This window comes from Opisthocomus hoazin, chromosome 16, assembly GCF_030867145.1.
Source record: "Opisthocomus hoazin isolate bOpiHoa1 chromosome 16, bOpiHoa1.hap1, whole genome shotgun sequence".
Classification (NCBI taxonomy): Eukaryota; Metazoa; Chordata; class Aves; order Opisthocomiformes; family Opisthocomidae; genus Opisthocomus; species Opisthocomus hoazin.
Genome location: NC_134429.1, coordinates 13598663 through 13624056, shown reverse-complemented (window position 1 = coordinate 13624056; position 25394 = coordinate 13598663). Strand labels below are relative to the sequence as shown.

General features: G+C 41.6%; 2 protein-coding genes across 11 annotated transcripts in view; both read right to left on the bottom strand.

The window, feature by feature from the left end:
* VPS13D (vacuolar protein sorting 13 homolog D) overlaps positions 1 to 6638 on the bottom strand; it is a 108523-nt gene extending 101885 nt beyond the window's left edge. For all 8 annotated transcript variants that reach the window (XM_075437606.1, XM_075437610.1, XM_075437607.1 and 5 more), the window contains exons 1-6: positions 6521 to 6638; positions 3796 to 3966; positions 2849 to 2926; positions 1916 to 2106; positions 1528 to 1608; positions 133 to 249 (exon numbers count right to left, since the gene is read on the bottom strand). In XM_075437606.1, coding sequence (XP_075293721.1) covers positions 133 to 249; positions 1528 to 1608; positions 1916 to 2106; positions 2849 to 2926; positions 3796 to 3892 — 564 coding nt within the window. In that variant the 5' untranslated portion in view covers positions 3893 to 3966; positions 6521 to 6638. The remainder of the gene's footprint in view (positions 1 to 132; positions 250 to 1527; positions 1609 to 1915; positions 2107 to 2848; positions 2927 to 3795; positions 3967 to 6520) is intronic.
* Positions 6639 to 7054: 416 nt separating this feature from the next.
* Positions 7055 to 24880, bottom strand: LOC104332995 (tumor necrosis factor receptor superfamily member 1B). Of its 3 annotated transcripts, XM_075437548.1 has the most exons (12): positions 24823 to 24878; positions 24231 to 24493; positions 17787 to 18257; positions 17279 to 17381; positions 15033 to 15161; positions 13717 to 13866; positions 12734 to 12827; positions 12456 to 12649; positions 11617 to 11691; positions 10627 to 10664; positions 9883 to 10156; positions 7055 to 9314 (listed from the first exon to the last, which is right to left on the bottom strand). In XM_075437548.1, the coding sequence occupies exons 3-12, from the start codon at positions 17808 to 17810 to the stop codon at positions 9016 to 9018; spliced, it is 1380 nt and encodes a 459-aa protein (XP_075293663.1). In that variant the 5' UTR covers positions 17811 to 18257; positions 24231 to 24493; positions 24823 to 24878; the 3' UTR covers positions 7055 to 9015. The 3 variants fall into 3 exon arrangements, with proteins under 3 accessions (XP_075293663.1, XP_075293662.1, XP_075293664.1); XM_075437547.1 differs by lacking the exon at positions 24231 to 24493 and having other exon boundaries at positions 24823 to 24880; XM_075437549.1 differs by lacking the exons at positions 24231 to 24493; positions 24823 to 24878 and adding an exon at positions 18639 to 18865.
* Positions 24881 to 25394: the final 514 nt, after the last annotated feature.

Here is a 25394-nt window from a genome sequence, read left to right as displayed (position 1 = left end):
GCTCAGAATCAATTTACAACAATAACCAGATTATTAAAATACCATACTTTTTCTTAAATAATTACTAGCACTCATAAAATACAGCATCACATCTCAGCTGCCATGAGTTCTTGTACAAAAAGTCATACTTACAGGTTCAAATACTGCATTTTGCATTGATACATTTTTGATGCATATGCCAAACGCAAATGGCTGCAAAGGATTTGTGACACCATCTTCAAACCTCAAATGGACATCCTGAATTTTTAACTAGACAGAAAAAAAAAACCATTACTAGAAACAACTATTTACACCATCAGAGTGGACAACAGTACTATCCATTAATACTGAAGCAATTTATTATCTGATTTCTGCAATTTTCCAACAAATTTCTGGTAGTTATTTAGACCTCAAAAACCCTATTCCTCACTTCTGGTTTTGTACTCTCTGGTTCTATCTTCTCCTCAGATACCACTAGTCCCTGCCCTTCTCTCCACAAACAGCTCGCCACTTTGACAAGACAGTGTACCTTATTTTGTTATCCTACTATTATTCTCCATTTTAAAGGCAAATGTGTAATTGCCAATTGAAGACGCAAATTTGTTTTATGTATTAGAATTATCAGCATGGTCCAGAATTCCAAACTAATTATCAATACAAGGTGACCCAAACTAATTTTACATTGGTAAAAACTTTGAGAGCACCAAGTTACTGTGGCTTCTCCAAGAATGCAGAGTCCAGCATAGATACTCTTGCCTTGAGCTTCTGTACCAACTACACTCTTCTCCAGCACATTAGAAAAAGCAAGTAGTCTGAGGTATCTTGCTTCCAAATTGCCTCTAGCAAATTGAAACGCAACCATACAATACAGTCAATCTATCTGCACATACGGAAGAAGAAGGATAGTCCTTTCATGGAGGCAAGCATACAAACTTTAGCAAGTAATATGTAGAAAGAATCTGGTTCTTAAACATGAATGATTAACGACGTAAATGTTGCTAAAATGCCATTAACTGCATTAGGACTTCCAAAGAGAAAGGCAACAGAGTGTAACAGCCAAACTTTGAGTCATTTTGAAACTTGGGAGACACATGAGAGACACAACAGGCAGCCAAATAATCAAAATCATAGATAGCAGAAACTCTGTGATTTGTTTCTTTACAAATTATCTTTTAATCAAAACAAATCACGCTCCTCCTCTACATAAACAATTCAGCGTTTTGGCAGGTTTAAAACTAAAGGAATTAAAATGTGAGCAAACCCCACCAGATTTCATGCAAATTCATTATCCACCTACCTTACAAACCAAAAAAAGGTCATGTTTTCCTGCTGGTAAAAGCAGGATGGAGGGTTTTAACTTTCCAGAAGCCCCCACTAGGACTAGCTTAAGATTGAAGTTAGGAAGGTTCAAGCTGAAAAGGGACTGTGCTCTGCCAAACATCTACCTGTGATTAATGTATTTCTTCTCTGAGGACTACACAATGTGAAGCACAGTGGGCACAGGTAATTCTTAACAAGTAGCAAAAGCTCTACAACACAAAGACTTACTTCAATGTTTTCTACAATTCTTGTGACTACTGATGCAGTAACTGAGTACCAGTAAGATTCCCCTTTCTGCTGTCGCTCTTTCTAAAAGAGAAGATACAGATAAGCATTAACCACCACTGTAACAGCTGGTCAGGAAACAACATACTTTGTTATACTGAAATTACTGTGAATGGGGAGAAAGGAAAAAAAAAAAGATTTCAGTATCTCCAACATGTGGGACACACAATACAACGGGGTCGGGGGCGGGCAGCAATTGCATTATGCTAGCACATATGAACAGAATTCTAACTTAGTTTCCTATGCATTTGTTCTCCTACTTGTTAGGAGACTTAAATGCAATCCATCCACCATAGCAGTTTCTCCACCATGAAAGACGAGTATGACTCACTTTCCATTTTTCTTCAAGTGCTAGAAGAAAGGCTTTCTTGTGTTCTCTTTCTTGCAACTTCTCCCTTTCCTCATCAAAATCTTCTTTTTTGTCTGGTGCACCAATTAAGTGCAGTTTTGAGACAGATATCACCCATGGATCCACATGTGGGCGATAAAAAGGTATCTGTAGTGTTATTTTGCCAATGAAACCTAGATATACAAAACAGAGATGCTATCAGATTCCTATGTAAACATCCTTTATCACGCTTGGAAAATCTGAAAGAAAAAGTGGCATAAGAAATAAACAGGCTAAAATCAGAATCGCAGATGCTTTGGCGTGGAAGGGACCTTTCAAGGCCATCTAGTCCTACTCCACTGCAGTGAGCAGGGACATCTACCACTAGATCAGGTTGCTCAGAGCCCCATCCAATCTGATCTTAAATGCTTCCAGGGACAGGTCATCTACCACGTCCCTGGGCAACCTCTGCCAGTGGTGCAGGAGTGCCTCACCACCCTCATTGTAAAAAATTTCTTCCTTATATCCAGCCTAAATCTACCCTCTTTTAGTTTAAAACCATTGCCCTTGTCCTATCGCAACAGGCCCTGCTAAAAAGCCTGTCCCCATGTTTCCTGTAAGCCCCCTGTAAGTACTGAAAGGCCACCATAATGTCTTCCCAGAGAGGGGAGCCTTTTCTTCTCCAGGCTGAACAGCCCCAACTCTCTCAGCTTGTCCTCACCGGAGAGGTGTTCCAGCCCTTGGACCATTTTTGTGCCCTCCTCTGGCCCTGCTCCAACATGCCTGTCCTGTGCTCAAGGCTCCAAAGCTGGACTACCCGAAGAACAGGTTATCTCATTTGTTCAAGATTCTGACTCACAGGTAAAGGTTATTCCAAAATACATCATACTTCCTCTTTCTAAATATTTGTTCTGCACACACAAGCAAAATACAAACCTGCCTTTACTTCAAATGGTAATTCCAATTCCTTTAAGGCATCTTTTTTTAGTGGCAAGTTTTCCAATTCAACAGCACCTATACAAAACAGAAAAAAAGACAAGTCTGTTAAACAAAATTATGTTAAAGAATGTCAACTTGAACATTGTAAGCCCAAAATGACTAGAATCATGTTTTAAAGAAAAAAAAATCACATAGGATTTCATGAGAACAGCCAACCTGCCATATCAAGTTGTTACAAGTGCAATGATTATTTAACATATTTGTTAATTTTCCAATGCCATTTGCTCAAACTGTTTGATGAGGTCATCTAGAAGCAATTTTCTGCAAGGTTTTAGATCCGAACTTTATTGTAATATCTTTTCAAAAGAGATACTTCAAGTATTTTCTCAATATGACAAAAAGCACGCACAGAATTTAAAGTGTTATAAAATATTCTCCTCAAAAATAGCACGTAATAGCTGCAAAAGCTAAATTAGAAAGCACTGATTTGTGGACTCTGTAACAAAGTACAAGACTCGTGAACATAACATGACATAATATGACATAAACCTGAAGTCTTCAATTACAGAGGAGTAACTACTAGCACCAAAACGTACGAGGTAAAGACTACAGGATATTTCCTGAACAGTATTAAGAAAAATGACACTCCAATATCACACAAATTAAACATGCTGATAAGATAAGCTAAGCATACTTTTGAAAGTTTCATATAAATTGGTACAAGTGTTGATAAAAAGCAATAAAGCTCAGAACACAAAAGAATTTACTATTCGTTATAAAGTGCTAGCACAAAACTCTATATTAAAAGGGTTTCTATAAATGCTAAACACAGTATTAAGTGATTATTTCTAGTCCACTTCCAATTATCACAAAAACACAACACTTTTTTTTTTTCCAAATCACTTCTGTATGAAAACACTACAGAAAATACCACAAAGCCTCACCCTTTAGAAGAGCAACTGAAAGCTGGTCTGTGTTCAGGTTGTTAACGTATTTGCCCAAATAGGTGTTGAGGACCCAGGCTACCAATCCTTCCAACATGACTGTCCTAGAAGAAGGCAACTAACGTTTTTCTGTCATTTTCTGGATTTCTGTTCCATAACTACAGTCTCGCTCTGAAAGAAAAAACATGAAGAAAATGACTAAAATATACACTCTCAGCAGAGCTGACACATTGCTATCACTGTAATTCTTACTGTAATCAATCTAAAAAGCAGTAAAAAACACTAAGCTTGATTTCTACCTTAAAGAAATGCTTTATGCTATGCCCTTTACACCTCAAATCAGAGTTTCATATAGAGCTTTGATGATTACAGACCACTCCCATTTGCAAACTAAATTCCTCTTCCCACCCTTTTTCTAACCAAAACACCACGTTTTCTTGTAATAATCACAAGGTCAATTGACAATCCCCTTGCAGAAAAGGGAAGACTAAAATTCTACTTTGATTGAAACACTTTTGCACTGGCATCCTCAACTTCCGCTGCCAGTACTTTCTTCAAGTTTCAAGCATTCTGGTTTTGGAAGCCTGGTCTAAATTATAGCCCAGAGCCTTCGACTGTATTTTTGTAGAATTCTTATACAACATCTGTGAAACAACTCACCCCTTTTTCAAGAAGCGCATATGCGTGGGAAGGAATTAGACACAAGTCCCATAAATAGCTCATCATCAGTTACTCTAACAGGTTTTCAAACTGATAGCATAGATTACTACATCAAGGAGTGGGAAAAAAACTACATTAGAAAAGCAACACTGGTCATCCATGTAAACAATTCCCTTCGTACTCTTCTCCAACCATTTCTGTTTCAATTTATGTGATAATCATACCATTAAAATACCTAAGTGCCTGTTTAAATTTTTAACCAGTGAATTGCAAAACTACTATTAGCTTCTGCAAGGGCAGGATGAAGCTTGTTATTATGGTAAGGTAAAAAAGCACACAGGCCACATCTTGTGGTTAGAATGCAGCAGATGTGTCGGTTCTGTTTAGAAAAGTCTCCCAACCCCACGTACCTCCCTACACCAGTGTATGTAAGCTTGAGTTCTACAGAGCAGAAAAGCAAGATATATCAGACCTATTTACATGTGATAACAGAAGAAAACGACAACTTCAGGAGCTACATTTTAAATATAGATTCAGGGTTTTCCCATAATGAGATTTGCTTGATTTTAGGCACCTCCATTTAAGCCTTTATTGCTTTAAAAAGAAAGGCAGTGAAAATATTTAATTAATGCAGTTAAATAAAATAACCAGAATTCAGCAATTAATGAAAGGCTTTTCCTAACAGATGAGAAGTGAAACTACGCTATCATGCGGAATGAAACACAAACATCATAAATAACACAGGGAAATTACATACAAATGAGGCGTATCTTCATGTTAAATGCGCTTACATTTTTATCTTTGTAAAACTTCTCAACAGTTTTCAAAAACAATAGCATTCCACATAATAAAGACGGAGCGTTTGTACATATGTGCCACCACCTTACACTATAGGTTTTTAGTCTAATAAAATTGACAAAAAATTTGAAGTTCAAACAAAAGCAAATACAGTAATCCCTGTCATGTTACCCTTTAAAAAATAAGTAAATAGAACCAGAAATCTACAGGTGTCAAGACCCAAATCCGAGGAAAGATCCTGAAGAAACATTCAGAAGCACAAACAGGTTAGCATCCCAGTGACTGAAAACCTCCCGTGCACAAACACTTTCACACTTGAAGTCATCATCAGAACAGTAAACAAAGCAATCACCTCCTTAATCTAAACTTGTAAAACATAAATAACTATTTAGGAATCTTTAAAATGTTTTAAGGCTTTTATGCCTGTAACTTTCTAGTCCATTGTTGTATCACTGGAAAGAAAAACTAAACACTTATTTTCTGTGACAGTGTTTTTATTTCCTTTGCATACAGAGCAAAAAAGAAATGGCAAACGCTTATCGGGACGAGAATCAAAGTCCATACCAGGACCTCACTCAAAGCTGGTGCATTTTTTCTGGAAAAACGCGCAGTTTTTCCAGCGGGGAGGACGAGGCGGGCGCTGGAGGAGCGGGGCCGGGTTCAGCCTGCCAGAAGCAGCGGCCAGGAGCCGGATGCACTTCCCTGTCATCGGACAGGGAAACGGGGGGGAAGCCGTTTTACCCCGCGCTCGGTCACACGAAAAAAGGGCGGGGAGCAGGCTCCAGGCCGCCGCTCTCCCTCCCCTCTCCCCACGCAAAGCACACGCACCGCGGGGAGGCGACGGCAGGCCAGAGAGGGGACCCGCCGGCACGCAACAAGTGTCGCGGCGAAGCCAAAGGTCACCTTGCCCAGGGGCGGCCGGAGCGCGGCCGGAGGCAGGCTCGGAGCGCCAAGCGCCCCGAGGGGCACTCGGCGGGCCCGGCCGCGGGCGGAGCCGCCACGCAGAGCCCCGGCCGGGGGGAGGAGGACGCGCTCCGCTCCCCAGGCCCGAGGCGCGCTGACGCGGGACTGCGCGGCGGCCCCTCTCCCCCGCGGGGCCGGGACGGCGGGGCGGAGCGCTGCGAGGGGCGTGAGGCAGGGAGGTGCCCCTCAGGGCCGGGCCCGCGCCATGCAGCCGCTGTCGAGTTCGGAGCGGAGGCTGACGCAGGAGGAAACGACGGCCGGGGCCGCCACGCCTGCCCCGCGCCCCCAGCCCGCCGGTACCCACCTGGGCTCCCGGTGGCGGCCGCCTCCTGGCTGGTGCGCGGGCTCGGCGGGCCGCACGCCAATCGATGGCGAGCCAACCGACGGGGGGACGCCCGGGCAGGGGAGCGCCGAGCTACCGATGCGCACCTCCCCCGCCTCTCTGAGGCGGAGCCCGGCCGGCGGCGGGGCGGGGCGGGAGCGGCCTCGCGCCGCGCCGCCTGCAGGGGCGCGCGGGGAGCGCTGCTCGCGCCGGCGGCGGGAAGGCCGGAGGCCGCGGTAACAGGGCTTGAGCCCGCCCGCGAACGCTGGCCAGCGGCCTTTATGGCGCCGGGATCTTCATGAGGAGACGGCGGCAGGCAAAGTCTTTCGGCTCCTAAAAGCGCCCAGGTTGGGGGTCCAGGGTGTGGCTCCGTCGGTGGCGGTGCTCGGTGGCAGAGCGCTCGTCGGCGTGGTGCCTACAGACGGGCTGCTGGGCTCAGGCCTCTGGGAATGAGGCGGCAACAGCAGGAAAACTGTGTGGAAAGCAGCAGCTTAACCTACAGAATAAAAGAACTCGTTCTAAAAATTATAATTTTATTTAATAACTTGAAAATAAACATAATTATAAAAATACAGGCTTTGTTTTTTACCTTTTATAAGGAAATGCAAGCACGTTTTTCCTACTTCAACATAAAACTTGGATTTTCCTTCTGTCACACAGCTCCATAGTTGGAAAACCCAGTAAATCAACTGCCATAACAGGATCCTCCTTTTTAACCTTTTTAAAACTGCTTCAAAAATCTTCCACTGCTGCTTCAGTGTGGTCCCAAGACCAGGAGCTGACAGACGCGAGATGAAAATAGCACAGTGCAAGGGGTTCAAAGCGCTGTATCAAATTAGGTTCTTTTCTTGCCCAAGTCCTTCAGTTTTGTAATCGTTTCAGCATGCTCATTTTCAAAGTCTTTTCTGAAAACTACTTTCAAGTTTAATATACAGCTGCAAAAGGTTTCTTCATAATAAAAGCAAAGACAGGTTTGGCAGTTCTCAGTTCCACAAATAACATTAGTAAACATCATAGCTCTTGTGGAAGATTAAAGTTTGTATTTTAAAATCTGTACCTCTTCTGTAGCTGTAGAATAAATGCTATTGCAAAATATCCTTTTTCAGCCTGAGGCCTCAGAAATAACTACTGCATTTAGCTTCTCTCGAGGTAGAATAGTTCAGTTGGAAGGCAAGTACAATGACCATCTAGTCCAACAGTATGTTTTTATGGCATAAAAGAGTTATACCTACTCTATGACTTCACTCAACTGTCATTCAGACACTACATTACAAATTCTGATTGAATACAGACGCCACAATTGCCAGTTAAGTCACATGCACAAAAGACAATTATGGGAAATGAGATCCTAAAAATCAACTTCCAAAACCAAAAGGCTCCCATTTGGCTCAAGGAGAACCTCTAATTTTCAGTAAGAGGTGGTTGGACCTTCAGCGTCAAGCAAGAAGTGAAGGAGAACAGGATTTTCTGGTTCTGAGGTTTGAGTCAATTCCACTTTTTACAGATTATGCTATGCAATCATCAAGAGAGTCCTTTTCCTGAGGTTCAATGGGCCTGAGCTATCTGGCATACACATTCACATGGATCTTCTCTAATACTCACAAGAATGTAGAGAAAAATATTTTGGGTTGACAGTTAGCCCCAAAAATGAGGTCAGAATCAATCAGGGAACCACATGACATCAGCCAGCATGCAAAGATGACAAACCTTCGAGCTGTCAGTAAAAGGAATTTGCTTCCTGCTCCAAGATAACAACTATTTAATCTAGATTCTCTTTCCTAAAATAAAATGAACTATGCACAGCTAATGAAATGCTACTGTTTAGACATAACAGTTGTAATCTAGCAAAAAAATCTCCTGTAAAAGATTTCATTCCTTGATATAGTTAAGGTTGCTTTCAGAAGTTTGGTACAATAATGAGCGAAAGCAAACTGTAATAATAAAAGAAATATCCAAGAGGATGAGGGGGAGTATGCCCATGAAGAGATGGGTTAGGAAATTGTATGCAGTAGTTCTAAAATTAAAGTCAAATGGATAATTCATTAGCATTGAATGCATGATACTTTAACTCCAGGCTCTAGAAGTGCTGGTCACAGCAATGTTCTTGACAAGTGGCATACCTGAACCCAAAGTATCATCACAAGAAGTCTCAGCAGAAAAATCAATGGCATAAGGTTAGAAAAATGTTCCTTTTCAAATCTGGTAAAGGTCTCTCTAAGGCATCACAGAAGAAAGGGAGGTTTTAGCCACTCAGTTTAAAAGAAAAAGCATTCAAATTTTTTTAAACTACAAAGATCATCCTTCAATTCTCAAAGCTGACAAAAGAGATTAAAAACTTCAAAAGCGTCAGTGTCTCTATTAGTCTAAAATTTCAAGTCTCTGTAGGAATGCTACATTTAATGTAATGTTTATTTTAGAAGATAAGGGGTTGTTTGATTAATTTTATCAGTGAATCAGTATACAATCTGTAATTTCCTTTAACTGGTTTTCATCCCCACATCTTGAATACCCAGAGGAAACTTCTTCTCTTCTGGAAGTACGTCTTGAAGTAAATCGTCCTCATTTTCCACCAAGATCTGAATTTCAGTGTCTTTTTTCAAGGGATTCTCTTCTTTTGAAAGGGGAATTTCTTCCCCTGTTGGGAAATAATAGGAAGCGTTCCCATAATCCATGCTAGTTGAACTAGTCTGTTCCGGCACCTGGGAACAGCAGTCTGGACTGCATACTTTAACAATACAAGTCACATTCACTTGCGTTCCTCCATTACCAGAATGTTCTGCCAAATAGATAGAAAACACATTAAACGTGGAAGAATGAAACCCAGAACAGGACGGTTGGATTGTTTATCCAGTTCTTTAAAGTTAAAATAGACACCAAGTATCTTCTTGCTTCACTTAATTTAGGTAAACTGGTGGAGTTGGTTCTGTAACATTTTAAGGGTTTTTTGGTACCATAAAATCCACATGTCATCCCAGAAATAAAAAAGCCATAAAAATCAATCCAGAGCCCTGGCTCACAGCAAACTCCCTACCCACCTGTTGCTATTTCAGATGTTTTTGACCATGCTCTTTTCTTACGGCTCCCTTTGGCTCTCACTCCCACTGACAGGTAAGTGCCTACCATCACACGGGTCCCCTAGTCTGCAGATAACGCTCTCCACTGAGCACACTCTCTTTACTGTCTCAGGCTGATGACTTAAAACAATCGCTTTTTCTTTTCAAAAGTTAATCTCTCTGCTGAACATGGGTCTGATGTTTTATCCTGCCATTTAAACTTCTGCTGAAGAGACTCATAACTGATCCAGAACCTCTTGAAATACGGTTATCATTCTGATACGTTCTTACCTGAACTTGCAGAGTTGTTCCTGTCTCCACTGTGAAGCTTACAACCTTCTGCAGCTGAATGCTCCTGCTGCTGAAATCCTTCTGTTTCTTTCTTTTCATTGTTCTTGTTAGTTATCACACTGACTCCTGCAGACCCAGCTGCATTATTCAGGGAGCTACTGCTGGACCCAGAAGTTCCCAAGAGATGCCGTTCCTCCTGTTCAGAACTGCTGGACTTTTGCGATCCTGTATTTCTTACTTTTTTGTCACACTGCTTTTCTATAGAGGAAAAAGGCTGGAACATTTGCAGAGAAACACAAAACATTAATCTTTTTAAAAAACACTAACACAGAACTGGTCAGTACTTAGGCAGCTAAAGAAACCACTGATAATTACCATTTGCACAGTGATGACTAAGTAAAATTCATACAAGCTCATTAGGCATTCAACAAAATGAACCCATCTCCTGAAGGCATCTACAGTACTTTATTGATTAGCTAAGGAACAAAGGCTCTACAAGCTCATCTCCTGAACCACACCTGCACTTTATTGCTAATACAGCATAACAAAAAGCAAGGATGGTACATTATGTAGGGGAGGTAAGGTACATCTTACACGCTAGCTTGGGGACCAAACCACTCCATCCGCACTTCATTTGTCTTTCTGCTGTGCAGTTTTCCTCTACTTGCAATTCAGTAAGACTGCATGATTTCTATATGACTCTTAAAGAAATAGAGAAGATGGAAAGGAAAGTGTGACACTCACCAAATCTGCTTCTGTAGTCGGTGGAGAATATACAATGGCTGCAAGGGAGGAAAGACAGTTCATTAGCACCTAAATTTGTGTCAGCTGCAAAAGCTGCTCTCTTAACCAGTCTGAATGATATCCTCTGCTCCTGGAATAAACTCCAAATGTACATTTACTACACACTGAAAATATTGAAAGCTATATTGTATTAATTCTGTAGGGTGACTTAAATTTAGTCAGCAAGCAAGAGGACACTCTGCATGAATTAATAATTTTTCTAGTACTATGTCAGTGAGAAAAGGTACTGATGACAATAAACTACAGTCATGACTGTTTAATGATAACCTTTGATAATGTCTAATATTTAAGTGATGAAGTACAAAATATTTTACAAGCTCCAGTAGGAGCACAACTGTTGTACAGTTGTCCAACTCCACTGGGATGTTATATATTTAGACAGTTCTCTAAAATCCGAGGAACAAGAGAGATTTGAATGGGACATTTGCCTCACTGTATCCCTGTATCGAGATGAATTTCAACCCATACGATTTAACAAAGATACTTTTACTCTAAATACAGAATTCCTCGAGTATTTTTTTAATGCTATATTTCTGTAGCTGCAAAGCTTATGTGATCAAGCTGATTCGCATGAATTTTCTCTTAATCTCTCTTCTCCTGACCTTTGAACACTGGCCAATTTCACCCCAATGTAACAGAGGAATGGAGTCAAAAGCTCCTCAGGGTTTCATGAAGGTTGCCAGCTAGTGAGGCAAAAACCTGTAAATCATCACCTTGCCCCTTGAAAAAAATAAACTAACTCCTACATTATTAGACACCAAAGAATCTACGTGAGTGATACTTCATCCATATCAAGTGATGAGAAAAGCTTCAAAGAGAGCTAGCATCTTCTAAGACGCTAATGTCATTCAACCACTAGGCTCAAATTAGTAGGAAATAAGGTTGCATTCTTTCCAATAGATCTGCTTATTTTCACTTAATGAATCTTACCTTTTTTTTTGGAGACTAAGCAATACCCCAAAATAGTGATTATCAGGACCAATAACAATGGTCCTGCTACTGATCCTGAAAATAAATGAAAAAGATAAATTATTTAGCAGGTTGATCTGACAAAGGATCTAATTAGAAAGAGGTAGTTTTGTAGTTTCTGTCCATGGCTACAAAAGCTAAATTTACAAGTATCAGGTGTGTCTGACATTCACATTTGATGCCCCATTGTGGATACCAAGGTCTCATTTCAGTCCACCACTTCATAAAATTGAATTTTCCTGTCCTGAAAAGTGAGGACAGACTTTTGGCCTCAGTCACAAAAGACCCCTCTCTAGGCTAGTAACAGTTTGTTAAATACAAGGCCAAGCATTCCATAATGCTCCTAAACATATATGCCTTCTGGATAGGTTGTGAACCAGAGAGAATACATCCACACTTGTGAATGCTATAAGGACCTCCTGTCTCAGGAAAGGCTGCCAGAAGTCTCCAAAGACCTCTCACCAGAAGAAGTCAAGTTTGCCTCAGTCCAGAATCTAAGATATGACCTCTTCTACTAGCTCCTTCAGAGTAGCAATTCTCAGGAAATGCCTTGTGTAATTTAGTTTTGGGATTTTTAGAAATATTTCCAGAATTACAAGGACTGTAGAATGTACTGGGGTAACACAGATGCACAGGTAAATATTATGCAACTCGCTACAAGCAGTGTCATACTGAATTAATTCAGCTGTTCTGAGGTTCTGCTTGGGTACAGGTAATAGGTCTCGGAAAGAAACTGAGAACTAAGTATGAACTTGCTTCCTAGCCAGACAAAAATTACTTTAAATGAGTTAACAGCTCACCAATGATGTAAGACATGTCGGGTACAGAGTTTAAAATGACAGGTCGAGTTGTTATTTCAGGTTTGCTGGAAGCTGAACTTTGGGTCAGAAGCAAGTTCAAAACAGTGGGAGGTAGAACAGTGGCAGCTGCTGTTTTTGAGTCACTGCAAACAGTGTCATTGATGCTGTTTCCAGGAATAGCCACTGATTTACAACTGCAAGAAACAAAAAGAGAAGTTAGGAAAGAAAGCAACCCCGTGCACAGTTAAGGTTGCTACTGGACAGAAAAACTGGCTTACACTGTATGTGGTATACAGCTGGTATCATACGATTCCTCATGTGAAAAAGTGCCAGGAGGACAAGGTTTACATTCTGTATCTGTGGTATCTGTCCCTTTAAACAAATAAAAAAAACCCCAGTTAGTCATCTAGTGAGAAACAAGAATGAATAATCAAAGTCTGCGGTACAGATCCTGGAAGTGATACAGAGGCAGTATGTAAAATACAGTCTTTAACTGTCACAGAAGAGATTAATTTGAAACAGCCAACCCGAACACTAACCAGCAGATTAATCGGCTGTTAGTTTGGTGCCCCTGATAGTCTTTTTCAAAGACTGTAAACCCCCCCCCCCCCCAAAGGTTAAAACGAGGTACTGCAGACAGAGCTGAGCTTTTTCACTCCACCCCGAGAGGCTGACCATTTATTCCGTTCTGTTGGAGGTCTGTATCTTTTCAAATAATTCTTAATTTCTTCAAAATACAGTGTTCCACCTCTTTCAATATTATTTATCATCTTGAGATAGCTACATTATCAGAGTGGTGACTTTCCTCATCTAATAAAGACATATTATGCAGGACAGCATAGAGTCATAACCACTTACCATAACCAAAATTCAACCCAAAGCCCTGTTTCAAGGATTTAAGCAGGAATTAAGCGGTCTTGAATCCGAGTCACTTGTATGGAAGAAATCACAGGACAGACCAGAACAAATCAAGGATTAAGTGGGACTGGGGAACTTTATGATACATGGCAGTAACAGATTGCAACATGTCATCCCTTTGGATATGCCTCTTGAGAGCACTGTTACTCTAGTTGCTGACTACCTGCTAAGACAATGCTTGCACCAAAAAGAATGCGTAACAGTAGGGAATTAAAAGACAATATTCCTGTAATTTACTGAGTTGGAGGCAGATCCAGAAATATTTATGGACTATTAACACCAAAATTAACCCTTTTCATACAGTAAAACTATTTTGTATGTCGAGTGTTCAGACTTAAATTACCTCTTCTGGAAACGCGGTAACCTTTTCCACATTTTTTATGCACTTTACATATTTTGCAGTCCTCAAATATTTTCAAAATGCAGTACTCATTGGGTGGGCAGGTACAGATTCTGTCCTGTGACTTAGTGCATGTTTGATTCTGCACAAATCCTGTTTTTAAAACAAGAATAAAGCAACATGGCATTAGCAACATTTAAAATCACTGCCTGCAACGTTTCAAGTGAATATGAGGCGATGTTCACATACCACAAACTGCAGACAATTTTGCAGCTTCTGGCTAGTATACCATCATAAAACAATTATATCATATGCCCCAACATCTACATTTTCAGAAGAGTTTCCTCTCTTTCTCTCCAGGAGAGGAGAAATTCACATCTGTAGAATTCACGCTTGAAACTCTGTACATGCAGTTGCATCATATTGTCTCATATCCATAAATATGCACATTTGTGTTACCTCACACTGCGGTGTGTGCCCATCACTGCAGTATTTGGGGGCCATACTAGGATTTGTAGTCTACGCAGATCATGCAACTGTATTTAAAGTGATTGGAGACCTTATTACAGACATTTTCATACTGGGATTAACCAGCTTTGTAGAATTGTGCATTTAGATGAGACAAAAGGTCCTTCAAACAACTCAGACTGTATCCTTAAAACTTACCTGCAAGTGAGTCAAGTAGATAATTTTCTACACCAATTTCCATCAGAAATAATGGGCAACAGCACGACTGAATTTGGTAACACACATGATCTATTAGGCCAATGTACAGATGTTGGTGCAATGTGTTACTTTATATACTGCTAAGCTGCTTCAAATGAACTGAACCAGCGTGCTCTCACCGACTATTCTAGTTTGCAAAAGAAATAAAAACAATATGGGAATATCACAGCTGGTGTTTGCTGTTGTCGGTTCAGCAGACAAACTGAGGAATGACTGGATGCTGGAAATGTAATTACCCATTTACTGCTGAGCAAGTCAGGTCTTAAGCTCCCCTGGCTGGGGAGTATAAGCAGGAAGTCCTTCTACTGATGACATTTGTACCTATTTTAGTGATGCGGTGCCTTAGTTTCCAAGAATATAAGATTGGTGTCACATTTTATGACTTAGAATGAAAAAGAGGCAGGTCCCCCTGCAAGACTTTTCCCTGATTCTTTTCCTCAAATCTTATGAGTACCAAAAGCATCAGAATGGAACTATACAACTGATAGACAAAACCTCCTTGTTGTCTTAGGAGAAAAGACTAGGTTAAACCAAGCCCACTCTTTGAGCCGGCTGTTAAAATCAAAAATACCTCTTTAATAATTCACGCCTACCTTTCCTGCAGGGTGGTGAGCAGGCAAAGCACTGAGGAGACCAATTCCAGACTGCTGTATACGTGTCAGGTCTACAGGGACTGCACTTTGTGTCCACACTGTGACTGCAGCTCTCTGTCTTATATTGACCTATTAAAAAAACAAAACAAAACAAACAACACAAAACAAACCAGAGAAAGCATCTAATCGGAAAAGATCACTAGGAATTGTTTAAGTAAGTTTCATTCTTAGCTGTGGAAACCCTTTCCCTTCACTGCCACTATCAGATTGGTAACGTATAACAAGCAAGTATTGATTTGAAGGGGAGGGAAACTCTGATTTCTTTTACGTTATTCATGTCTGACCCCTTTTCTTACATTCAGTTCAGCGAATTCCAGCCACGTTCAAAACAAAGCGGCCTCAATGCTGAACAAAACCCCTCAGCATATACTTAGATGCAGCTACCAGAGTACATGAACCAAACTTCTTACCCCCACAGAAGCTGTGTTCTGTGGTGAAGCACAGGATGGTGTTTCATGCCAAAAGTCAAGCATGAGCTAGAATGATGTGTCTGGGTGAGGCTGCTACTACCTTTACAAGCAGCAAGTGAAGAAAGCCTAAGGAAGTATTACCACAAACAGACCTGAGCTAGACCTTCACCACTTGCCACTACTGAAGGGACATGAGCTCACTCATTTTTCCTACACCTCTTCAGCCAGCCCTAACAGATCAAGGCAATGAGCTTCCGAAGCAACTGGCATTCCAGACAAAATCAAAAGCTACCAAAGGTAGTTTCTCCAGTGCTTCTCATCAACAACAGAGTTCAGTGCAGTGGTGGGAACAAGTAAATATGAGCTCCAACATATCCATTTTGGAGAAAGGAAAACACCTCAGTTGCCATTTCCCCCTTGCTTGAAAGGAAGAAGATGATAAAAGTCCATGTCTCATATCCTGTACAGAAATATCCTGGAAAATATACTCAGAAAGCAGGAGTAACACTGAGAGAGCCTCTGAAGCTGCTTGGAGAGTCTCTGTTCTCCAAAAGAAGTGCGCCTGGAGGTGAGCCACAGAAATTATTTCCAAAGACTTTGTTTTTCCACATACGTACTCGAACCTTAAAATTCTGCCTCCCACATCCTGCTAATGATTCAGGCTTCAATTTTTGATAAATTATGGTACAAAAAAATTAAAATTCATAATAACAAAAATAAAGATTTTAGACTTCCTAAAACTTGTTGCCTGTAGTTTGTTATTCTGAAAAATTAAAATTAAGGAGAAATAGACTGAACAATACATACCACAACACAAAAAGATTCTAACTATGAATTATCATCTTTCATCTGCTGTGTTTTTGACAAAGGAAGCTAGACAGATCTATCTAGACATTTTCGGTTAACTCAAGCAACTGGCTGCTTCAGCATACACTGATTTCCTGCTTCAACTTCCGGATCTCTCTGACAGGAACTCAGCATTTATGGAGACAGACTTTGTTTGCTCAGCATGTAATGAGACAAATCGGCAGTTTTTTTGCTGTGTCTCATGTAATAACATCATTACAACTTATTGCAAGAACTCAATTATTAAAATACGCAAATCCCATTACTACCCCTCAAAAGAAACCCAAACCCACACACCCACCTCTCCGCAGTAACAACTTTTGCTAACAAAAGATCACTAATAATGTTCACTGGAGTGTAAGACACAACACCTCAAAGCAGACAGTTTCTGTAGTCTTGTACCCAGTCTCTGATAGTGGTCTGCAGCGACTGATTTCCAGTAAAAGACAAGAAAACTCCCTTAATGAGCAATTACAGATTAACCTGTCTAATGGAAAGCCCCTTATGTAAGTGATATTACCAAAGTACGGAAACTAAACTCAGCCTCATGCCCTGTTTTACAATGTATTTGTTATTAGTGGACACGTGTTGTCTAATTTTTGCAATTCCCTTAGTGAGCTGTTGCTCCCTCCTCCAAATGTTGACTTAAAAATACTTTAAAACTCCATGCAAAGCTGTGCTTACAAGAGCTCAGCAGCCTACCTCCCGATAGGCCCCAACCAGGTTAACCTTGTAACAAAACTCCAATCCTGATGAACAGTGTGTCTCTTTTGCACGTATTTTTACAGTCACAGAATTTTATTGTCTTCCAGCTAGACAACAGCAAAAATTCAATGCTCTTAAGATGCATAAATAATCAAAACATATGATGCTCATTTGAAAATTGACTGAATTTGGCTGTGTAAAGCAATCGTTTGAATTATAACCTACCTGGAGGGCACTGGCTGCAACATTTATTAAGCACTTCTGCATAGAATTCAGTGCTGGGATCTTTGCATTGTGCAAACTGTGGTGTATAAGGCAATGAATACTCCTATGAGAAATTAAAGGATATCCATGAGTCACAACTCCATTCTGACACCAGAGGTTCAAACAAGACAAACACTTATTGATCAGTGCAATTCTAACCACCCTCCTTTCCAAGACACTGATGTAGGCCTGATGAAACAGAAAGCAGCAGATGCCAAAAGTTGAAGGAGAATGCACAGCTTATGAGCTACTTGAGGCCATTTAGAGGTTCCTCTGTTTTTCAAAATCTGTCACAATGAACAAAGTGATTTCTCCAGGTTTTATGTTCAAAAGAACGCAATGGAACTATGGGATTAGCATCACACCTGGTCCCTACTGCATCCCCTGAACCAAAAGGCTAAGTACCTATTCCCAGTTGCCATGATTCAAATAACCTTTGAGAAAACACCAGTGAAACCTAAGCTCTTACCTGTGAGTTCGTGGGGAGAAGCATTTTCTGTGAAGTGGTTATGTTAGAAATGATACCTTCTCACTTCGTAGGTCTACTCCCTACACACATCTAGAGCCCTATCTGACAACTAGCAGGTTGACTTTGCTGCTTATTGATTCCCTCAGGCCTCCTGAGCCAGTGGGAGAGGGAGCTGTAGGTCTAGTCCTGCTGCAATGCTTGAAGGAATCTTGCTATTTTCATCCGTGGGTGCACAGGATGCTGAGTTCAATTCTTGATTGAGCTTATGTTCATTATGCCCTCATTTATACCCATGCAATATCCAGGCAAGATAACCCGTCCCTTCAGTCAAAGACCCAGTACTATTAGAACTGTTTCACCAAAGGAAAGGAAAAAAGGCTTTTGTTGTTCCAGATACTTTGTGATTCCTTTCTGAATGAGAAAGGTCTTGATGTTTTGAAAACGACGTCTCCAAAAACTGCACTGCTGCTTCTGAAAAGGAGCAAAAGAAAAAGGCTAATGTTAGGTAGTCCAAGCATAGGAGTTTCCCGCTAGATCAGAAAGATGCTGTTCAAAAAGTATGTGAGTGCTCAGTTTTCTGCAGTCTGAAGAGATTGCTCCATGTATAATCTACACACATTTAGAGAAGTACTTTAAAAGTATCATTAAAAAGAGAAATCAAAACAGGAACAAGTTCTTTAGAGGCCGGTAATGAAAATATCCTTCCTCCTTACTGAAAAAAACATGTTGATTATCTATTGTGTCTTCACATTACTGACAATGTAGACTAACGCTTCCCACTCTCAACAACTGCTTAAAGGGAACCTAACATTTTATTATTCTGCTTGTTGAAATATTTTACCTCTTATCTACCTGTATATCAGAAACAGGATGTCACCCATCTAATCAATGGTCAGTCTCCTCTGGAGACATTCAAAATCCGCCTGGATGCAGTCCTGTGCAACCTGTTGTAGGTGAGCCTGCTTCAGCAGTGGGGTTGGACTAGATGATCCCCAGAGGTCCCTTCCAACCGTTACCGTTCCGTGATTCTGTGAACAAACCTTTCCTGAGAATGTGAAGGCAGAGAAAGGCCTTCTTGAGTTTCAATATTCAGCCCAGAAAAGAAAAAAGGAAAGCAAACTATTTAAGTAGCAGTTTCACCGCTGCTGTTTAAAACACCATGAAAGCTGGTAACACTGACCAGACATCAGGACAATTCTGATCTCTTTTGATCAGTCAGTTGAGTTAAAGACTCAAAACCAGGGAGACTGGAGATGGGTTTCATCAATACCAGCCCCATTCTCTCACAGCCAGATGAATGAGAAACAGTCAAGTTGCAAATTGAAGAACAAACTTGTAAAGATGCTTTTAACAGGCCAGAAACTGTAACGGGGTGGGGAGAGATGACAAAAAAACCCCAAAACCATTCTCCTCCTTAAGCACTAGAGCAGGTGAAGTAAGCAACAGCTGCTGAGCACAAGCTGCATTTTTCAAATTCTGCTCTTTGCCTTTTGGTGAGAACAAAGCCAGTTTTGTAGGAACCATGCTGCAGCCTCAAATATCTCCAAAATCTACTTTGGCCTCCATTTTTGCTTTCCAGTTAAGAAGGCTTATTTAAAGGGGGCTTGCACAAGGATTGCAGACTTTGAAGCAGAATCAGGAGCCTAGCTTCAGCATTATCAGTTTCATCATTATTAATGAGAATAACCATAATAATTCAAAAAGAAACCCAAGGCTTTTCAATACATCCTAGATTCAGTAACAACTGTTAATGCTGGACTTGGTATTATACACTCATAGGATGGGCAACGGTAAACCATACCATTTGCAAATGTGAGCTGACACTAAAATCTGATGAAGGAGAATAAAAGGGCTCTGCTCTCAAAAGTATTTTTTGTTTAAGTTACTTTCTTGTTTATTAAAACAAGAAAGACCAAGTGTTGTCATCACATTTTTGTAGTCACTATGATCAACTTCATTAAAACAGGCACTTGAGAGTCTTTTTAAAACATAAAACCTCACTGCAAGAGCAGACACAGAAAAAAAAAAAAAGAAATACAATAAACCGCATCACAAATTATCCTGCTTGGTGAGGCTTCCTGGCAAAAAATGCTCTTATCTCATCCTCTGCATTGTCTTTTGAAACACTGCCCTGTGACTTAAAGACACAGGAAAACCTGTTGGTTGATGGGTTCACATCTATTTCTCTTAAGTTGTGCTTGAAAGGATACGTCTGCTGTCTGATACAATCTCCCTGAAATTTTATCTGATGAGCTGTGGCTCTCACTGACATACAATTGACAATTTCTTGCCAACTGTCCTCAAAGAACTTCATGGGAAACTAAAAGGGACTTGTAACTCCCTTAGATACAATTTATATACAAACATGAGCTCAGCTTTGTTTGCACTGGAAGGATGCCATTAATTTTAGTACTTACTTCCAATGTAAACTAGTTTAATCAAAGCTCGAAAGGCCAGCAGTCAAATCTACTACGCCAGAGGAAGCACAGGCCTCTCACTAGGTATAAAACTCTCCTGGATTTCTTGGCTACAGGAAGACCCCACTTTTGCTACCTGTCTCACCAATTTTAAGGGCTGAGTTGCGCAGTACAATGTTTTCTACCCAAACCAAAACCCTCTGGCATCCAGATCCATTGGCTACTTTGGGTGAAAGACTCATGAGTAGAGCCAGATTCTACTCCACAATCTTTACATTTTGTTACTGTTTCTATCTCTCGTTAGTCCTTGTCTTCCGCTTTTATTGTGACTATGTTCTTCAAGCAGAGTGAATGAAGGAAGACTAAACTGATGCTGCATCTTTTGCGTTATAGCCTTAGAAATTCTCACATTAGGCAGCAGTGTCTAATGGCAGCAGACTTTTACGATATCTATACAGAGAAAATGAAGGCTTGAGAAGACTCCATTCAGTTTGACAGGTACAAGCAGAAGTAAAAGCCTCATCTATCTAGCAGCAGAGGCACAAACATTATTAAACATGAAATTTAGTATAGCTCTATGCACGTCAATCAAATTAAGCAGCGTATTTTGGCACAGATATGGGTAAACTATGCTTGCCTTTGACGACACAACTCACTAGGGAGATTTTTGCAATGCCTTTGTATTAAGCAATAACTAAGAAGTTGTGTACAAAACCTCATTGACTCCAGAATCTCTCTCAAGAGTCCCTGCGTTGTTTGAATCATTTTCCCATCTGGACCACAGAGATCCAGCAGACAGGTGACCTAACCTGTCACTGGAGAGCAGTGGGCTGACAGCAGCCTCCATACCAGCTGAGAGGTTAGCACAGACTCTTATGAACACGTATGCACAAGCACAATTGTTTCCAAGACTCCCTATATCCTACCCACCGGAAGATAAAACTAGCAGAGAATACGCCTGTATCTCAGGACTTCCAGGGCTGCGGCTGTACCAGTGTTGTGTGGAGCAGCACAAGCGAAGGGAAAAGGTCTGCGGGCTGTCCCCTCCCGCACAGTCGTACAGAGGCCAACCACAACCAAGACCCTAATGTCTGTACCAGAGCTAAGCCTCAGTCACTACAAAACAGGATTTGGATTCAGACTTCTTCAAAATTAGAAGGGCTTGATCCAATGCCCCAACCTGGATCTACCTATTGGTGAGACCTACAGGTTTCAACTACACACAGTGCATCACCATGTAATGCATTCCCTACATGCTGAATACTACTAGTAACGAACATAATTTTGTTTAACTGCTGCCTTACAGCTTGTTCCTGTATTCTTGGACCTTACATGTAATTAAATTAAAGTATCTTCAACATCAGAAATAAAACATGGTAATATAATGGATGAATACATATGTATTGACCCATTCACATAACATTAATTTTCACACAAGGCCATTTAAACAAATATATTTAAGCATGTATTTTAAGCCTAACTCACATGTTTACATTTTTATTGGTCTCCTTTCTTACAGTTGCCTTCTTCAAACTCAAGCTGTCAGACAAAGGAGTCTGAACAGGAACTACATCTGGCACATAACGTTCTTTACGCATATGAAACCACAATGAAGTCACCAAGGACTCTGATGTAAAAATCTGTTGCTATGGAAAGGACTTGAGGTAAAGAATACCATTTGTTGAGCTATCAAACCTGCTGAAGTCAGGAAAAAAAAGAATTCTGCTTAAAATATTTAAACTGGTAATTTGCAAAAAGAATTATGTTGAAGATTAGTTATCAGGTAACAGCAAGTCTCACCAAAATCAGCTGAAGCTGCATCAGGCTGTATCTACTACACTCAAACCATAAAGGTTCTTTAAAAGCTGCTTCTCTGCAAATCTCTCTCTAAAATTACGGGTCCATTCTGTGAATTGTTCTCCCACCCTACATTGTACTTTATTTCTGTAAGGCAGAGGTCCTTGCACCGCCACAAACAGATTTACAACTCCACATTCCCCCTCCCTGAGAAAACAATATCTTTTTGCTTACTGTTAGGGATTCTACTCCATTGCCACTCACCACCATAATACGAAAACATTTTCCCAGAATGAGACAGCAGGAGGCTGCATAGAATATGGAAGTTATTCACAACATGCAAAATTATAGAAGCAAGCCAAAGTTTGTAGGAAGACAGAGTATGTTTTATTACATGAGTATCTGGAACGTGTATGTTTGGAAAACATACACATTTTCAGGAATACCGGCTCTTCTGTTTCAAAACTTCAGGGTTATGTATCCAAACGTTGGCCTGTTTTCCCAAAGGTTGTCCTAATTAAGGATCAAGATCTGACACTTAGACTAATTGGCACTGTCAAAGCTGATGAACCTTAAAATCTCCAGTTTCCCTGTGGAAAGCAAAGCTACGCAGGGAAACAAGGAGTGAAAGTAAGAAGAGTAACAAATTGCAGGCCTGAGAGGCAGGAAGATAGGTTGTATCCTCATTACTTGTCAGAGGAGGGCAGGTGACAAGCAAGTCCCCAAGAAAGGATCAGCAAGTCAGGACTGGCCACATCAGGTTTGCCCTGACATGGAGACCTCCGGGAAGATGCACCTAAGGGAGACACGGTGCACCTAACATGGAGAGCAGAGCAGGGAAGGGGAAGCCACGTGAGCCCTAAGTGTGCAGACGGCAGATGAAGAACCCTCCCAAGATGCCCCAGGTGTACCAGCCCAACACACTGCCAGAGGGGACAACTGTCTGCTACCTATGCCAAATGCCAGAAATGGCATTTTTGTATTATTTTGAAACAAATCATTTTCTTGGGATGGCATTGCTTGTATCACAGACAGCTTTTACAATGCTCTGTTAAGACTTTAAGTCCTCATGAACTCTGATGTGGCAACCACGAGTGGGGGATATGTAAAACAGCAATGCCGCAGGTCACCCACAGCCCTCCTAGCTCTGACCATAAAAAGCAGGGACATCTGAGCAGTCTGCTCAGTTTTATTCCAGCGTTTTTCAGCCCTTTGGCAGTTCAGAGCATGTGCGTGGTTATCAACACACCTCCCATGTACCAGCAGCACGCCCCTACAAGCAGTCCACAGCATGCAGTGGATGACCATCCTTCTCTGCACACACCAGCAACTACACCACAGAGCAGACAGCGCTGCTTTGCAAAGGACAGTTATTGGGGTTTTAAGCTATTGAGAAAGTTTCTATTAAAAATATCTGGTGACCGAGCTGTTCAAAATGGCAAAAAATTATGTTCAGTTCCTGTGAGTAACACAGGGACACAGGCTAGACACTTTCAGATAATTTCAGCTGAATGAGAAAAAACAGGAAAAGGTGTCACTCAAGAACTGTTGCTTTGCCAGTTTCTCCCCCTCAAAACCAAAATAACTTCCCTTTAACTGATCACTTTTTAAAATTGATATAACGGGGAGGGTTTTTTCCAGCTCTGTGCCAGATGCGGTATTTCTGAAACCACTAGTTTTGTTTTTCTACTTTATATATTGACTTTTCTTTGGTTTGTCACAATGCAAGAAGTAATACTGAAAATTTCCTTCATGATTTCCATTATTATGTTTACGTCGCGTTTAGGGCGAGAGGAGAGCTAATTCCTTTTGAATCAAACCCCTTCGTTCAGCAAGAAGCATGACAAAACTTTACACTTTAATTTTGGTGATAAGGTCAGCTACAATTCTGAGACTCTCCCTTCTTTACCTGCTCTACTCTATCCACTCCAAGGTATTCAGTGAATCAGGTTCCAAATACTATCACCTTACAAACCAGGGCTGAATTCAAAACGTGTGAGATGCCATCAAAAAAATTAATTTAATATATTATCAACCCACTATAGCACCCAATACTCCTTAAAAGGCCACTATGTAATTCCAGGTTCAATACACATTCTGACATCCCCACCTAGCTTCACTCAACCTTTGTCTTACCGAGGCCAAATTAATATGATTAAATACACATGGAAGTAGCATACACATCCCATGAAAATGCAGTGACCCGGACCAGCAGCACTTTCATACTTACCGTCATAATCCAGGACGCTTTAAAATCAGATAGCAAAATGCTATCAATGTACCCACACAGCACACACAGTCAAAGTCAAACTGGTCCCACCAAGCTCTCTGGCTTCAACAGCCAGAGGCATTCACTGCCAAAGAGCGGTACAGCTGGATGTAACGGAGCACGGTCACAGCTGCATCATGTCACGTCTCAGATGTAAATTAAAAGGCTTTTCTGTGTAAGTCAGGAGTAGTTTTAGGGATCCAACAGAGCAGAACAAGCTCTTCCTGTGTAAACAACGGTGTAAAATATATACAGTTTTACACTCTGAGCTTGCCAGGACACTCACGGCTTTTGCAAATATTCAAATAAGCCTGAAAAAGCGACCCATTTCCAGTGCAAACCCATGAAAAGCGACCAACCGCTGCTTTGGGAAGCCGGGCAATAACAGCGACATGGGCACAGGGAGCGGGACAAGCCCTGCAGCAGTCCCACAGTGGGGCCCGAGGCTCCCGCACAGACCGCGCCGAGCTCGGCTCAAGCAGAGGGGGACAGCTCACGCAAGGGACCGCAAGCACAGCCACAGCTCCCGCTCCGCACCCCCCGCCGCACTCACCCGGCGCCCGCGGCGTGCGTGAGCGCCGACAGCAGCGCCCGGCCCGGGCCCCTCCCACCACCGAGTGAGGCGCCGCGGGGCGGGGCGGGGCGGGGCGGGGCGGGGCCGGCGGCGCCTTGGTCGGAGCCCCGGTTACCGCAGGAGCCTTCGGCGGGGCCGGAAGGGGCCTTTAGCCGTATTGCTGCTGGTTTAGCCCCAGAATACGCGCTCGCCTTTTGCAGCATTCTGGCATTCGTTACGCCCGCCGGAGCCCTCGGGTCTCGTATGCGGGACGGCGTGCGCAGGCCGTAACGCAAACCCAGACCCCTGCTCTGGAGATGAGCGCCAGTCGGCCGCTCGCTGCCCAAGTTCTGAACAGCCCTCTGGCAAAAATGCTTTTTCTGCGACTGATACATGCACTGGAATGATCAACAGTGAAAGCTTTGCATATCAGAGAGGAAAGTCTGGCTGTGCTTTGAAGTCCGTGTAATTTTTAATTCCAAGATTACCAGCGTTATTAAACAACTATAACGCACCTAGCGGGTTGCAATGCGTGTGGCTCATCTAGAAAGCTGTTCCAGTAAAAAAGCTTA